General features: G+C 64.2%; 1 protein-coding gene across 11 annotated transcripts in view; it reads right to left on the reverse strand.

Moving 5' to 3' along the window:
* EXD3 (exonuclease 3'-5' domain containing 3) overlaps positions 1-14260 on the reverse strand; it is an 86578-nt gene that overhangs the window by 4331 nt on the left and 67987 nt on the right. For 10 of the 11 annotated variants that reach the window (XM_041724274.1, XM_041724271.1, XM_041724277.1 and 7 more), the window contains 3 exons: positions 14125-14256; positions 1536-1629; positions 17-55 (listed from right to left, as the gene is read on the reverse strand). In XM_041724274.1, the coding sequence (XP_041580208.1) occupies positions 17-55; positions 1536-1629; positions 14125-14256 (265 nt within the window). Of the gene's footprint in view, positions 1-16; positions 56-1535; positions 1630-2817; positions 2930-14124; positions 14257-14260 lie in introns of those variants that run through there. The other variant, XM_041724280.1, reaches the window with a different exon arrangement.

A 14260-nucleotide genomic window follows, 5' to 3' on the forward strand; every position in this document is an offset into this window, starting at 1 on the left:
CCCCATGTGACCTCACCTGCATCCTGTAAGTCCTCACTCGGGTCAGCCTTGTCACCTGTGAATCAATCCAGGATGTCAGGGACGGTCCCCAGAACAGGGCCTGGATGCCTCTGGTCCCACTGGGCACCTCCAAGTGCCCAGCTTCTCCACCACCCTTAGCAGAAAGGGCGAAGGGCAGGGGGCTGAGGAGCCATGGTGCCAGCCTGGGCCCCTCCCATGGGAACTCACACCTTGGAATGTTCTTGGGGCTCAAAGGTCCTTGGGAAACAAGTTCTGGGCGTGAGATTGGCTGATTAGGGCACTTGGGGGCCTGGGAACAGCGGGTGGGGGCGGGAGCATCCCTCTGTGGTGATGAGCAGATAAGCCACTGCCCTGCCTAGGAGTGCAGCTCCCAATAGCCCGCACTGTGGCAGCCGGGGCCCCGGGGGCCCGCTGGCACTCAGGGAGGTGGCCAGGCTGCGGCATAGGGCTTGAGGGCAGCCGCAGCAGAGGAGCAGTGGCATGGGTGAGGGCAGTGTCCTCCGGGTTCTGCTGACCTTCATACTGTGCTCAGCAAACATTCCTGCACAGGCAGCTCCAGGCAGACCACAGCCGGGGCCTGACTGGATGAGACCCCACCCAAGCCCCACTGCCTCTGGGGAGCCCAGCGTGGCCACAACCTCCACCTGGCCTCCCTCTCTGGCCAGTCTTCCCTCAGCCTCTACCTGAGGCCCCCAGGATACCAGGTGGCCTACAGGATGCCTGTCCACCACCCCAGCATAGGTGTGGGCCTCTGGGTGGGGTGCCAGAGGCCCTGAGGGGACGGAAGCCCTGGGTGCCCACGGAGGGCACAGCCTGCGGAGGACATGGTCCATGAGGGCACTGCGCATGCTCTACTCCCCTCCTGGGCCCCAAACACATCAAGGCCACACTGTGAAGAGCCAACAGCCCTGGGGGTTGGACACAGGTCATGGGGATAGCCTACCTGCTGAGTGGGTGGCCCCTGCTCTGGCCCCAGACCCTGGAGAGGCACCCAGGCCTCAGGCTGGCCCCCAGGGAGTGTCCCTGTGCATCCTACCCTGCCCCTGAGCCTGGGAGTGGCAGGGCACACCCCTGCCCTGGGCAACAACTGCAAAGTCTCCGAGGGCTCTGTACCCTCTTCTTTCCAGCTTTACAAGAATGGAAACTGAGGCTGGGCCCCTAGTTGGGGGGACATCTGGGTTTTGCCCTCCTTCCTGTCTGTCCAGGGCTCGTCTGCCTTCAGATTGCTTAGCAGGTGCCCTCAGTCCACAGGTGTGCAAGCACGTGCATGTGTGCCCCAGCGTGTGCATGGGAACGATGGCACGTGTGCCTGCCCTGCTGGGGAGACGTGGATGACAGCACCCTGAGGGGCTGTGTGTCTGGGCCTCATGCCCCTGGGCCTGTGGCCTCTGCAGGTGCTGAGCTCCGCCCATCTGCCAGCTGGCGCTCTAGCCCTAGGAGCATCCAGGGGTTGGGCCCCTGCCCCATCCCCAGACCCCACAGAGCCTATGGCCAACCCCGTGGGGTGCACACACCTGTGCTGTGGGCATCTTCCTGGGGGCTGCCGAGCCGCACCAGCTGCCTCATCATGTCCTTGGAGACCTTCAGGTACTGGTCACAGTTACAGGCCTGAGGACAGAAGGGATGCTGAGGCCAGGTGGGAACCCTTCCACGTGCCCACTTGCGGCCTCATGCTCTTTACAGTGCTGGGTCTGGCCAGAGACACACGACACATCCCTTCCTCTCCCTGCAAGACAGGGCACACCACTTCCTGGGAGCCCTCCTTGACTGGACTGGATCCTCACAGCCCCTGGGCAGCCTCTTCTGGCTCCCAAAACCCTGCGGGACTCTGCCATCATCTCCCCAACCCCAGAGTCTTGAGGGCAAAGCCAGGCCCTGGGCTGGGCTGTGGTGGGGGACACAGGGCCCAGCATCAAAGGCTCAGGTAAGCAGCCCCTCAGCTGCCCCTCTGCTGGTCTGGGGGGACCCAGGCCATCTCAGTGTCCATGTTTCTCAATGGCCATGTTGGTGAGCGATCGAGACGGAAGTCACTTTTGCTCCTGTTTGGGGTCCTGGCCAGGGATATGCTGTGGGGAGCTCCGTGCAGCCCTGCTGACCTGGCGACAACCCTGGTGGAGTCGGGCTCCTGGGCACAGCCTGCCACCTGCCAGGGTGAGGGGCCCCAGGACCCCCAGGGGGAGGTGGGGAAGGAGCCGGTGCCTTGGAGACCTGGCTCCCAGGCAGGTAGGCGTGGGGTGCTGCAGAGACGTGCACTCTGGTCAGGGCCTTCCGGACAATGAGCTGGAGCTGGGCCGGGGGCTCCCAGGTCCTGGGAGGGGGGCCCTGACCTGCACACGTGATGGCTCTTGGCCCCCTCCTGGAGGACATGGCCTCTGGGGAGGGCAGGCGGCAGCCATGGGTCCCTGGAGCCCCAGGTGCCCATGTCAGAGGCGGTGCCCTCCCTGCCCCCACACGCCCTTTTCCCACGGGCCTTTCGACACTGAGCTTACTTTACCTGTGGCCTCGTGGCTCCACATCCAGCACAAGGAGCCAGGGCCTGGGAGTGCTGGGTGGGTGGGGTCGCCTCCGAGGGTGTGGGCGGGCAGCCTAGGTGGGGCCTGGGAGGGCGGAGCCTGGGCAAGACCCTTCCTGCTGCCTCTGGGGGGCCTCCTATCCCCCCCTCAGCTGCCCCTGCCAACGGGACCCTGGGCCTGCCTGTGGCGCAGGGGGTGCACTGCGGGGCCTGGCCCCCAGCACACGGATCCAGGGACCCTCCTGGGGCAGGGGTGCAGACGGAGTGCTGGCTGCAGGTCTGACCTGTGGTCACTCCAGGCCTGGTTGGGAAAGGATGGAGAGCAAGAGGGCAGTAGAGTCTCTGGCAGCCAGGGCTGTCCCCCACGAAGGTCCACGTTCTCCCTGGCCAGGCTCCCTGAGGGGTCAGAGCCAGTAGGTGTAGACAGACAGACAGCCCAGGCAGTGGGGTGGGAGCCTGTCGCGGGCCTAGGCCTGGGGTGCACACCTGGGCGGGGTGGCCAGCTCATGCTGAGTCACTGCGAGCAGACAAACGGCCGGTGCCATCCGCGAGGACCTGGCCCCACCCTCGGGAACCACCAGAGCAGGTTTTCCCACGGCTTCTGCCCACTGTCAGGGCCCTTGCTGTCACCCCGTAGGGCCCTGGGAGCCCTGCCCTACCCCCACCTCCAGCTGGAAGAGCCGGTTCTGTGCGTTCACCCCTTCTTTGCCCTGCATTCCGCATCTGCAGGAAAGCCTCTCCTCCATCTCTGTCGTCCCCCACCACTCCCCCACCCCCCATCCCCGGGCCTAGCAACTCTCCTCTGCCACTTGCTGTGGGCAGGCAGTGGCCACACTCACCAAGGCTGAGGGGCTGCTCTTCGGGGCTCACAGCCTAGCCTGGGCTGTATCGTGGGCCCCGTGCCAGTCCAGCAGAGGCCCCCTCCTGACACCCACTCATTCTGAGGGCATCGCACCAGGGTCCTCACATGGACCCACAGGGGAAGTCATGCCCATTCTTCCCTGTGGGATGGCCAAACCCTAGCTCGGGATGCCAGGGGGTCCAGGCAGATGGCAGTGGGGGTCCTGGGGAGGCCCAGACAAGGGCTGGGTGGTCCAGTCCCGTGGGTCCAGCCTGGTCTCCACCCCCAGAGCCTGGCTGGGTGGGAGGGGGCAGGAGGGGCCGGGAAGGCTTCTGGTGTCCCCGTGTCAGGGGACCACCTGCCTGCCTGGTTCCACAGCTCCTGCAGCTGTTCAGGGCCAACACCCGCCACGCCATCCCTACTTGGGACCCTCTGGCTCCCTGGGGGCTTCCCAGGATGAGCCCACGAGTGGGACGTTGTCCCCTGGGGACTGATGGTGGCCTATAAACATCGCTGGGCCCTGAGCCTCAGCCAGTCGGGGGCTGAGGGTGAGAGGAGGGTGGGATGTGAGCCTCACATGGGGCTCACCAGGCATGGGGCCTGGCAGAGACCCCGTGTTCCCAAGGGTGCGGGGCAACAAGAAGATGTGGGGTGGCTCCCTGCCCCCACTGCAGACTTGCCCCCAATTCCCTGCCCAGTGGGCACCTGGCACAGTGGGGTGCGAGGGCCCCCCCTCCCAGCTGGGAACTGGGCCCAGGCCACGAGAGTGCCCTGCTGTTGGGGCTACTACTCAGCCTGGGGGCCGAACAACGGGCCGACAACAGCAACTTCATTCCTGCTGGATGGCAAATGTGTCCGGCCCTGAGCCCCTACCCCGGGAGGCTGCATTCTGGGATTTTCTGACTCCACAGGCAGGGCAGATGGGAGCTTCGGCTCAGAAGCTGTGACATGCTCTAGAGTAACAGGCCATTTCTTGCTCCTTTAGAGCAAATTGGGAGAACGAGAGAAAAGCATAGAAAAGAAGAAACTAAGCCTGCCCTCATCCCACCACCTGGTGGGAAAAGCTAGCATGGCAAGGAGAAGAGTTTCCATTTCCGGCACCTTCCCAGGGCACACCTCTCCTGGGGCCAGCATCTCTAAGGCTCATATCAGGGGAGGGGGGCCCTGGAGGGGGTGCAGGACACAGGGGTATGGCTCCCGCAGTGCTTTCTGCCCATTTGGTCCCTGCCGAGAGCTACCTCCCCTTACTGTCCACACTTGTGTCCCAGGCTTTCCTGGGCTGGCTCATGCACCGTGACCCACCCCCGCAGAGCCACCCCAACAAATGGTGCCAGGTGCAGGGCCGGAGAGCTGGGATGAAAGACTCCTGGCCGCGGGGTGTTAGCCTGACACCTCGGCCTGAAGCCCCCTGGGTGTACTCCACACCGTGCGCTCCCACACCCTGCAGGAAATGCCTTGTGAGGCCCTGAGCCATCTGCCCCCAAAGGAGATGTGGTTCCGGGGCAGAGCACGGCTGCGGAGCTGCGGCCTTCTCCCTGACCGGCACACCAGCCAGCTTTGCCAAGGAAGACCCTGCAGGCTCGTGGCTGCCGTGGGTCTGGCTGACAGCTGAGGTTCGCAGGGCATCTGTGGGGAGTCATCCCCACCCTGCTGGGGGGCATGCGGCAGGGGGTGCTGTACTGGCCTGTGTGGGAAGGTTTCCAGACCCAACAACAACGGGCACCTGGGTGGCTCAGCTAAGCAGTTGCCTTGGGCTTAGGTCCTGGGATCGAGCCCCACATGGGGTTCCCTGCTTAGGGTTGGGAGAATGTGCGTCTCCCTCTCCTTCTGCCCCTAACCCCCACCCTGCTTGTGCATACTAGTCTGCTCCTGTGTGCTCTTGCATGCTCCAATAAATAAAATCTTAAAAAATGCCAACAAACCCAACAATAATGCTCTTCTGACTGTGAAGCAGCCTCTTGGCCCTCTAACCAGTGACCTCCACCGGTGATGTCTGTGACCTGGGACGGCAGCCCTGCAGGGGCCTAGCTCCAATGTCTGCCCTGCCCCCACGTCCAGGAAGGGCAGTTCCCAGGGGCCCAGCCCCTCCCTGAACTGGCTGCTGCCCATCCCCTCCGTGGGGCCAGGACAACATCTCCACAGACTGGGCATAGGCCTGGCAGAGTCAGCATTGCACGGGGTCCCTAGGGGGCAGGGGTCCAGGTGCTGGGGCACGTAGTGGGTCTGCATCCCCATGAAGCCTGGATGCGCCCACGTGTGTGAGAGCTGGTACGCTGCTGGTGTTTCTCCTCAGCACCAGGCATCAGAGGAGCTGAGCGTGTGTCCGTGTGTGAGCAGTATCAGAGGTGTGAACGGGAGTGCATGTGACTGGGTATTCTAAGGTGTGGACACAGGACCTGTGTGACGGGGTGTATCCAGGTGAGTGGATGGGATGTCACATGTTCACCCGAACCCAGTTCACCTTCTGCTGCATGGACCGGAGAGCTGCCTGGACTTCCTGGGGACCTGCCTCAGATCTGGGAGTGGAGGCCCTAGCCAGAGAGCTGTCCTTGTGCCTGCAGGCAAGGAGGGCTGGCCACCAGCATGGAGGGCCCCACCAACCCTGGCCGGGCTGAACACCCTACGGCCTCCCTGGACGTCCCTCAGCCTGCTGGTCTCTGTGATGGCAGACATAGTGCCCAGGACGTAGCACACATGACAACCAGCCCTTGGTCAGGTGCATATGGGGGGGGGTCACAGCCCCTCCCCCAGGCCCCTCTGGGGTTGTAGGCCTGAGCCCCAGGAAGTGGTCACAAACAGGATAGGCAGGTGGGCTTCCTACTTGGTGTCCACTCCTCTACCTTGGGCACCTTAGCTTCTGAAAGCTCCTCATCCAAGTGCACCAGCCAATAGCCAGGGTCAGCTTGGGACCTGGACCCAGGGGGACAGCAGGGTCAACAATCCAGCCCAGGCCATCTGGGGCTGGTAGATGAGGCCCAGCTCCCTTGGGCAGGCCAGGCCTGACCTGCCAGAAGGCAGGCCACCTGATGAGAGCAACCGGGGTGGGGGGGGTGGGGGGGTGTAGGCAGGTGGCCAAGTCGTCCTGCCTGACTTCCTCCCCCTGACAGGGGACAGTTCCCCCCCCCCCAAGTCAGGGCCCGGGAGAGCTGGGCCCTCCATGGGAATGTCAGGTACAGGCGGAAACAGTCTCCAGGTGAGGGCTAGTCATTATTTTCCGCGTTCACACTGGGGTAGGGTCTCGATCTGCATTTGACAAGTCAGGGCGTTAGGGCCCTGGGCTTCCCGGCTGCGTGAGGGCGGAGACCAGGGAGACCCCAGTGAGGGGTCAGTACTGCGGTGGCAGCAGCGGCGGTGGCGGCCTGGTCTGCCCCTGAGGTGCGGGCCACCACCTGGCCTGGCTCGGTCGAGCAGCATGGAGGGGGGGTGCCCCTCTCCGGGACCGCAGCCTGCAGGCCGGCCCAGCGGGAACCCCGCCGCGCGCCGCCCACCCCGCCCGGGCACCCCGGCCGTTCCCAGACGGGGGAGGGGCGGCGGGCCGTGAGAACCAGCCAGCGGCCGGGCCGCGTGGGAAAGCGGGGGGAGGGGCGGCGGGGGCGGGGCGCGCCTGGGAACGGCCCCGCCTGCCGGCTTTGAAAGGGCCACTCAGGACTCGGCCCCGGATTCAAAAGCCAACGGCTGCACCGCCTTCCCGCGCGCCAGAACGGGAGGGGGCTGGGGGCCTCCCACCTGGGGCCGCGGGGGGGCGGGGTGTGGAGCTACGGAAGCTGGGGGCTGGGGGGCCGGCGCGCCAGCCCAGCAGCCCTGCTTTCCGGCCTCCTCAGGCGGCCTGGGTCTGTAGTTGCCCCCGGCTGCCCCACCGGGTCCCCAGCCAGGGGCACCAGGCCCCAAAGTGCTCCTCCAAAGGGTGATGACAGTCCGAGATGGGGCTGGGGGCCCGGAGGCCTTCCTGGAGGAAGTGACGGCCACCCTGGGGTGCAGACCAAGTGGAGGGGGTGGGAGCTCTGGCAAGGGGGGGATGGGGGGGCAGAGTGCAGGGCCGGGGTCCCCTGCCCTTCCTCCTGCCTCCTCCAGGGGCCACTGAGTCAGGCCAGGAGAGGTGGCCCTTCCCACCCCCACCTGTGCCTTGAAATGGGTTTTCCAAGATGGGAGGTGTGAGGGGGAGGCTCTGCCTCCCGCTCTGACTCCTCCCCCCCCTTCTCAGAGCCCTCCATTTGCCACCCCCGCCCCACCTCCAGGGAGGGGTTCAAGGTCTGTCTCCCTCTGTGGGGTGCTTCAGAGGGTCGGGGGTCATGCCCGTCTGCCCAGGGCAGGGCCCCACGTTCTGATCTCTATGCTCAACGCTTGGCTCCCCTCAGAGCCCCTGGGGCACTCCCCTGGGGCATTTGCTTGTCCTGACAGTACTCCAGGTGCTGCAGCCCCTCCTCAGGAAATGTGGGAGAGCAAGGGAAGGAGACATACCCCAGCCCCAGCTGATCATCTGCTGGTCCCTGCCGCATTGGGACATGGACAGAGCCATCCCCGTCTTGCAGACCCTGCTTTGTCTGGGGGTCCCAAGGACCCTCCCCAGACCCAGTCCATGGCTACCCATGGCTGCCTCTACATACAGCCCCAAGGGGCTGGCTAACTCTTGCCTTACACCCTGAGGCCAGCCAGTTGGGCCTGTGTCACCTCCCATATCCAGGGTCGCATGGACAGTGTGTCTGCAGAAGTCAGACCTGCTGTCTCACCCAGGCCCCACGGCCACCCACCTAGGGGCCCACTGCCCCCTGGCTCCTGGGCCCCACTTCTGCTTTGGGGCTCCGACTGCCCCCGCCCCCTGTCAGATGCCCGTCAGGCCCCTGGGCATCGGTCAGTCCCCTGCAAGGGCCACCGGGTCCCTGAGAAAGCAGCTGTGGGCAGTGTAGGAACACAAGGCGGGGCTGCTGCCAAGAACACTATTTATGGACGCTGAAATTTGAATTTCGTATGATTTAGCTGTGGGCTGTGGTGCGCTGACATTAGGGTGTGTGTCTCAACCTGCCACTAACCCCAGCCCTGGCCGTGGGGGGCCGAGGCGGCCGCAGGGTCCCTGATCCGAGGGCGTGTGCTGCTCTGGTGCCCCAGCCCCAGAGGCACAACCCTGCCCACCCCCCCCCCCGCCCCCCCGCCAATATCCAGAACCCTGGGCCGAAGAAGGCCCATCATCGGGGCTCTGTCCTCCCTGCTTCCCACACATCGGTACAGGTTGCTGGGTGGCAGGTTTAAGAGCTGGCCTTCCCCATGTCCAGCTGGTGGCTCTGGATGGCTCCACGGCCCCGGGCTTCGGGAAGTGGTACCATGCCAGCAGCCAGTGGAGGCACGGAGCAGAGGTACAAGGGCCTCGGGCCCCAGAGACACGGCCATACCCCCAGACCTTGTGTCACCACAGTGCCAGGCGTTGTCTTACTGTCCGAGGGGTCAAGGACAGCCACCTCAGACGATGACACCGAGAGCCCACATGACCAGTGTGGCCTGGCCTGGCCTCTTCCACATCCGGCTGTCAGCTGGCCAGTATGGATGACACTCTGGCCCAGGTGGTCCTGCCTGGGGGGCCAGAGCTTGCTTGGGGACCTCCCTGCCTGCTATCCTTCCCTCAAACCCAGTGGCCTGTCCTTAGCCTGCAGCAGCTTCCCAGGCCCAGGGCACACTGCCTGACTTGGGGCCATGGTTGTGACTGTCCAGGCCGCCAACACTCTGCTTGCTGAGTGTCCGTACACCTGTGGACATCTACGCCCCAACCATGGACGGATCACTGTGCATGTGCACTGGTGCTCTGTCCCCTCACACGGCCGTCAGGGCAGCAGGAAGCGCCTTGTGGGTTGGTGCTCATCCCACTGTGGGTGCCTCCGTACCCTCTGAATTTCAACTTTAAGTGTGTCAAACCCTCCAGAATGGACACGTGAATACTCTGCCATCAACATTCAGGGGGTAGTCAGAAGAGCCCTGTCCAGAGGGGACCCCAGATCACTGACGTAAAGGCCCATCAGAAGCCCATGATCACTGACCACTGGATCCCGAGGCATTGCAGGCACGAGGGGAGGCAGTGCCCAACATGAGCTGCACTGGGGACTCACATGCTGACCTCCCCAGGCATTGGCCCAGAGAAGCCTGGGCAGGTCTCAAGGCCACAGGCATAGGATGGGGCTTCAGACCTCCTCTCAGCCCAGGGAAGAGTGGGCCGGGGGCAGCAGGCCTGCTGTGGACATGCATAGGTCCATTTATGGGGCCCTGGGAGGCTGAAGGTCTCTGGGAAGCGGGCAGTGCCAGCTGACTGCTGGGCGGGGCAGCCCTGCATCAGTGTCCAGGATGCAGGTGTGACTGTCACCTGGCCCGGGAGTGCCAGGATCCCTCCTGAAGTGGCTGGGGTCAGGTCAAGGGCACTGGAGGCCGGGGTGCTGCCAGGCTAGTGGGGTCCTTGTCCTCAAGCCCCAGGGAACCTCTGCTGGGAACAGAAGCCGGGCTCTGGCTGAAACCCAGGGCGGGCTTCTCTGGGAGGGAGAAGGGCAGGGGGTAGCCCCACAGGCTGCACGGAGAACCTGGGGGTGGCCTACCCTGCTGTCAGCCATTGCCCTGGCTCGCGTCCCGGGTCTAGGGGCGCCGGCCTCCATTGCTGCCAAAACCTTGAGGCCTCAGGACAGCATCCCAACCCGCCAGCTACTCCCACTGGCCTCCTCCTGCAGCCTCAGACCGCAGGCCAGAGTCTCTGCCAGCTCAGGGAGGCGGCCACCCCTCCTGTGGCCTTTGTGCCTGCGTGACCCTGGGGGCGTCGAGTGTGGGAACAGGGCTGGGGCCCAGGGAGCACAAAAGCTGGGGAGGGGCGGGGTCAGCGGCCACTGCCTCTCTTCCTATGGGTCCCTGGTCTGCAGTTGGTGCCCTGGTCAGCCCTGGGTTCTAGGCGTGGGTACTGGGGGTGGCTACCCCGGGAGTCTCGCTCACCTCCCCAGTCTCGCTCACTCTCGCTCCCAGGCCCTGGGAGCCCCCTGCTGGCATCCCTCCCCTGTAGAGGTCAGCCTGGGCTGGTGTCCACCTCTGTCCCAGGGCCCTTGCCCAGCCCCGTGGCCTCCTGCAGCCCAAGGACCAGCCCCCCCCCTCACTGCAGGCTTCTCTGTGACCCCACACCCCCTCCCTCTGGGGGATCCTGCAGCCAGTGCTGCCTGAGACCCCAAGGCAGAGTCACTGTCCCACAGAGGCCTCCCCTCCTGGGTGCCCACTTCCGGGGCCCGCATCACTGACTCCAAGGACGCTCCCCCACTTGTACACGGGGGCCACAGCCTGCTCCCCACCACAGCAGAAGACCAGAGGGACAGTAAAAATAGACATTATGCCTAGCCATGTCAGGGGTTCGTGCTTGTGCTTTTTTTTTTTAACTGAAATTTCTTTGATAAAATATTTTCCCATGGTGGACGGCACTGGGAATATCCTTTCAGCGGATGTTCCTGATGGACAATCCCAGGCCCAGGTCGCCAGTTTCAGGGATCATGGTTCTGCCCACCATGTGAGACCCCCTAGCCCTTACCCACAAATCGCTGCAGAGGGCCCGGGGGCCACCGGCCTCCACCCCAGGGTCTGGCCCTCGTGTGATGCTCTGTCCTCACATGCAGATGCTCCAGAAAGCAGACCCTGGTGCCTGGGGCACAGGCCACGTGGCGTCAGGTGCAGGGCACTCGGGTGAGCTGTGGCCATGGACCTCTGGCCAGGCACCTGGCCCACCCTTCTCCCTTTTCCCCCTCTTCCTGCCTTGGACCCCAATGCACGAGTCTGGGGAGCAGCCAGGCTCACTCTGGGAATGCTCTATGTGTCCAGTGGGCTTTCCCTCTGGGAATGGCACTAAAATAGCATGAGGCAGGGAAGGAAAATGGAAAGTCGGCCTGGCAGTGGGAGGTCTCCAGGGATATAGCCAGCTACTGCCCGGGCCAGGAGCAGTGGAGGCTCTGAGCCACCAGCTGGAGAGTTCAGGCCCCCCAGGGCCAAACCTAGGTCAGTCCTGACAATGACACTCTCTGCTGATCACCAGGCAGCACCTCTTGAGGTCCAGAGGGGCCGTGAGCCAGCAGTCACAGGGAGCTCGCGGAGCCGGCCCAGTCACCATGTTGTGCCGCCCCCGCCCCAGCTACCACCCTGGAGTGTCCAGTGTGTGCTGCTGTCCACCCTGCCCGGCCCCGAGGATGGCACCTCCCCCCGGCACCGGGCTGGGCATAGGGGGGCTGGTGTTCAGGACGAGGTGCTCAGCCGTTCCTGGCTGTTGCTCAGGCTTGAGTTCCTGGAGTTCAGTGGGACACTGTGGCTGGCGGGCTCCAAGCACACAGTGGGAATGTGGCTAGAGGCCCACCTGACCTGGTGCTCCTGTGCAGTAACCGGGGATTTAGCCTGAGAACCTCGGTAGGGACTTGGCCTGAGGCCTCAGCACTAGTGTTCACTGCCGCATGATAAGCTCAGCCCTCCTACCCCCTCCCCTAGTGAGCACGCTGGTCCAATGCAGGAATCCTGTCCCCTGGCACCGGCCCCGTACCGCTGGTTTTTCAGGCTCCTCAGGCTCCTTCATGGACCCTCCTGAACAGCTACCAGCCACCCAGCGAGGGTCCCGCCCTGGGGCACACCCAGCACACATTTTTCTGGAGCTGAGCTCAGTGGAGGCCACCGGCTGGAGGGCTCCCCGGGCCCTGTGTTGACAAAGGCCCATCAGGGGCCGATACACAGTCTCATCCCTGTGTTCCCACCTGCTGCCCATGCTGTGGCCAACCCTGGCCGACAGCCACATACACAGGTCCCTGCTGGGTCCCCACCCCACCCACTCCAGCTCTGGGCGTCCTCTGGTCCTAGGGTGGCCGCTCTCTGCAGCCACGTGGTCCCAAATTGAGGGCCCTACCTCTGTCCTCAGCAGCTGGCCTTGTGCTGAATGCGTGTGTCCTGCCAATATGGGCACTGCGGGCAGAGCCCCCAGATGAGCAGTGGGTTGGTCCCTTTGCCCATGTTCCTGTCCTCTGTGTCCCTCCCCAGTCTGGAGGGCTTGGTGCACCAATCAGACCCCACGGAGCTCAGACCCACTGGCTAGGGGCAAAGCCTAAAACCTAGGAACCCAACCGCATCCTTAAATTATATTCTGCATCTTCTCTTGCTTATATCAGGTGCAAGCCACCTGTCATCCTGCAGGCCCAGCAGTGGCTCCCAGGTCTCCCACCTCTCTACCCAGGGGTCTCTCTCTACCCCTCCTACTGAAATCAGAATAGATACCAGCAGCCCCAGAGCACCCCCACCGGCCCCCACGGGCTGTCTTCTTTCCTGGGGAGGCAGAGTGGCCACCTCTCTGGCCTGGGCACTGGCCGGACCCCCTTTGAGGGCGGGTGCCGCTCTGCCTCCCAGCATTTCAGCTGGCTTTATGTGGCACCCTCCAGGTGATCTCAAACGGCCTGCATCCTGCCACCTGGCAGGGCAGGGGGACCCTGGGCCCGTGGGCTGCAACTGCTGGGCCAGGACGGAGCACACACAGGATGGACGGGGCAGGGAGGCCCTGGACGTTCTTCCCTCGCGGGCCTGAAGGAGGTCAGGCTGCTCCCCTGCACGAGGCTTCCCGGGGCGCCAGTGGGGGGTTTCCTCCCAGCTACCCAACTTCCTGTTTTCTCAAGAAAACTTAGCAGCAGAGGCTCTGAAAAGCTCATTAAAATGCCTCCCAGGCATCCCGGATGTCCTGGGGTCTTTACAACACTTGTCACTGGAGCACAAAGGGAGGCAGAAGAGCTCACTGGAGGCAAAGGCCCCTCCCCGCCACCCTGTCAGCGCTGGGGGGGTTTGCACTGATGGGTACCTGAGGCCCCGCCCTGGGCTCCAGGATCTGGATGAAGCCTTCTCAGCCCTCTGGCCCTCTCTCTGGCTCGGCCCTCTTGCGCACCTGCCCAGCAGTAGCAGCGAATCTGCCTGGTCCCCCTGCCTGGCAGTACACCACCCCTCCTGGCACCGTGGAGGTGAAGCCAAGCTTCCACCAAACAGTTGGGCTTGAGGAGGTGCTCCCGGTGGAGCTTCAGCATGGCTCCAACCCCAAAATATCCCCAAATAGCCAGCACTCTGTACAAGGAACCCCCGGGGGTGCTAGGATGGCCCTCTGCCCACTGCCCCCTGCAGAGGAGGCCCCACCAGAACAGCCCGCCCCAGCCTGCCCCCCCCCCCCCCAGCCACACAGGCTAGAGCTCAGACAGTGCCCCCAGGCGCCCCTCCCAGCCCAATCAGCAGACAGTACCCAGGCCCCAGACTCCTCTCAGACCTTCACCCTGGAATCAGCCACCCTGACCTGGCCATTGCTTCACCCAGACCTTTCTTGATGTCAGGACAGACCCAGTGGCTATCTGTGGTGTGGACACTGCCCTCCGAAAATGCGCAAACCCCCCCCAGCCAGATGCAGCTTCTGTGGGCTCCCTCTCCCTCCCCTAGAAGCCCTGTGGGAGGCCGGCCCTGGACTGAGGAGGAAATGGCCAGATGGAGCGGATGTCCCATGTGAGCTGCTCCCTGGCTTTGCCAGTCCCAGTACCCTGCCACCTCCTGGCCCCAGTGGGAGTGGGTGGAAGAGGAGGAAATGCCACAGAGAGGGCAGTGGTGGTGAATGCTTGCAAGAGCACGTGGCCTTTGCTGTCCCGCCATCAGCCAGGGACGTGCCAGGTTTCGCCTATCACAGAGTGACTGGCTGACAGCCCTGGGGCTCACAGCCCGGCCCAAGGCAGGCCTGGGGCACACAAGGACCCACCTGGCAACGGCTGAAGATGTCTGCGTGGGTGACACACACGTTGAAATGCTTGAGCACGGCCTTCACCTGCTGCCGGGCCTTGAGGGAACAGTCCACTGAGAGGCAGCGCCCAGCCCCGACCTGGGCCCGGAGCTAC

Source organism: Vulpes lagopus, chromosome 12, assembly GCF_018345385.1.
Source record: "Vulpes lagopus strain Blue_001 chromosome 12, ASM1834538v1, whole genome shotgun sequence".
NCBI classification, from domain to species: domain Eukaryota; kingdom Metazoa; phylum Chordata; class Mammalia; order Carnivora; family Canidae; genus Vulpes; species Vulpes lagopus.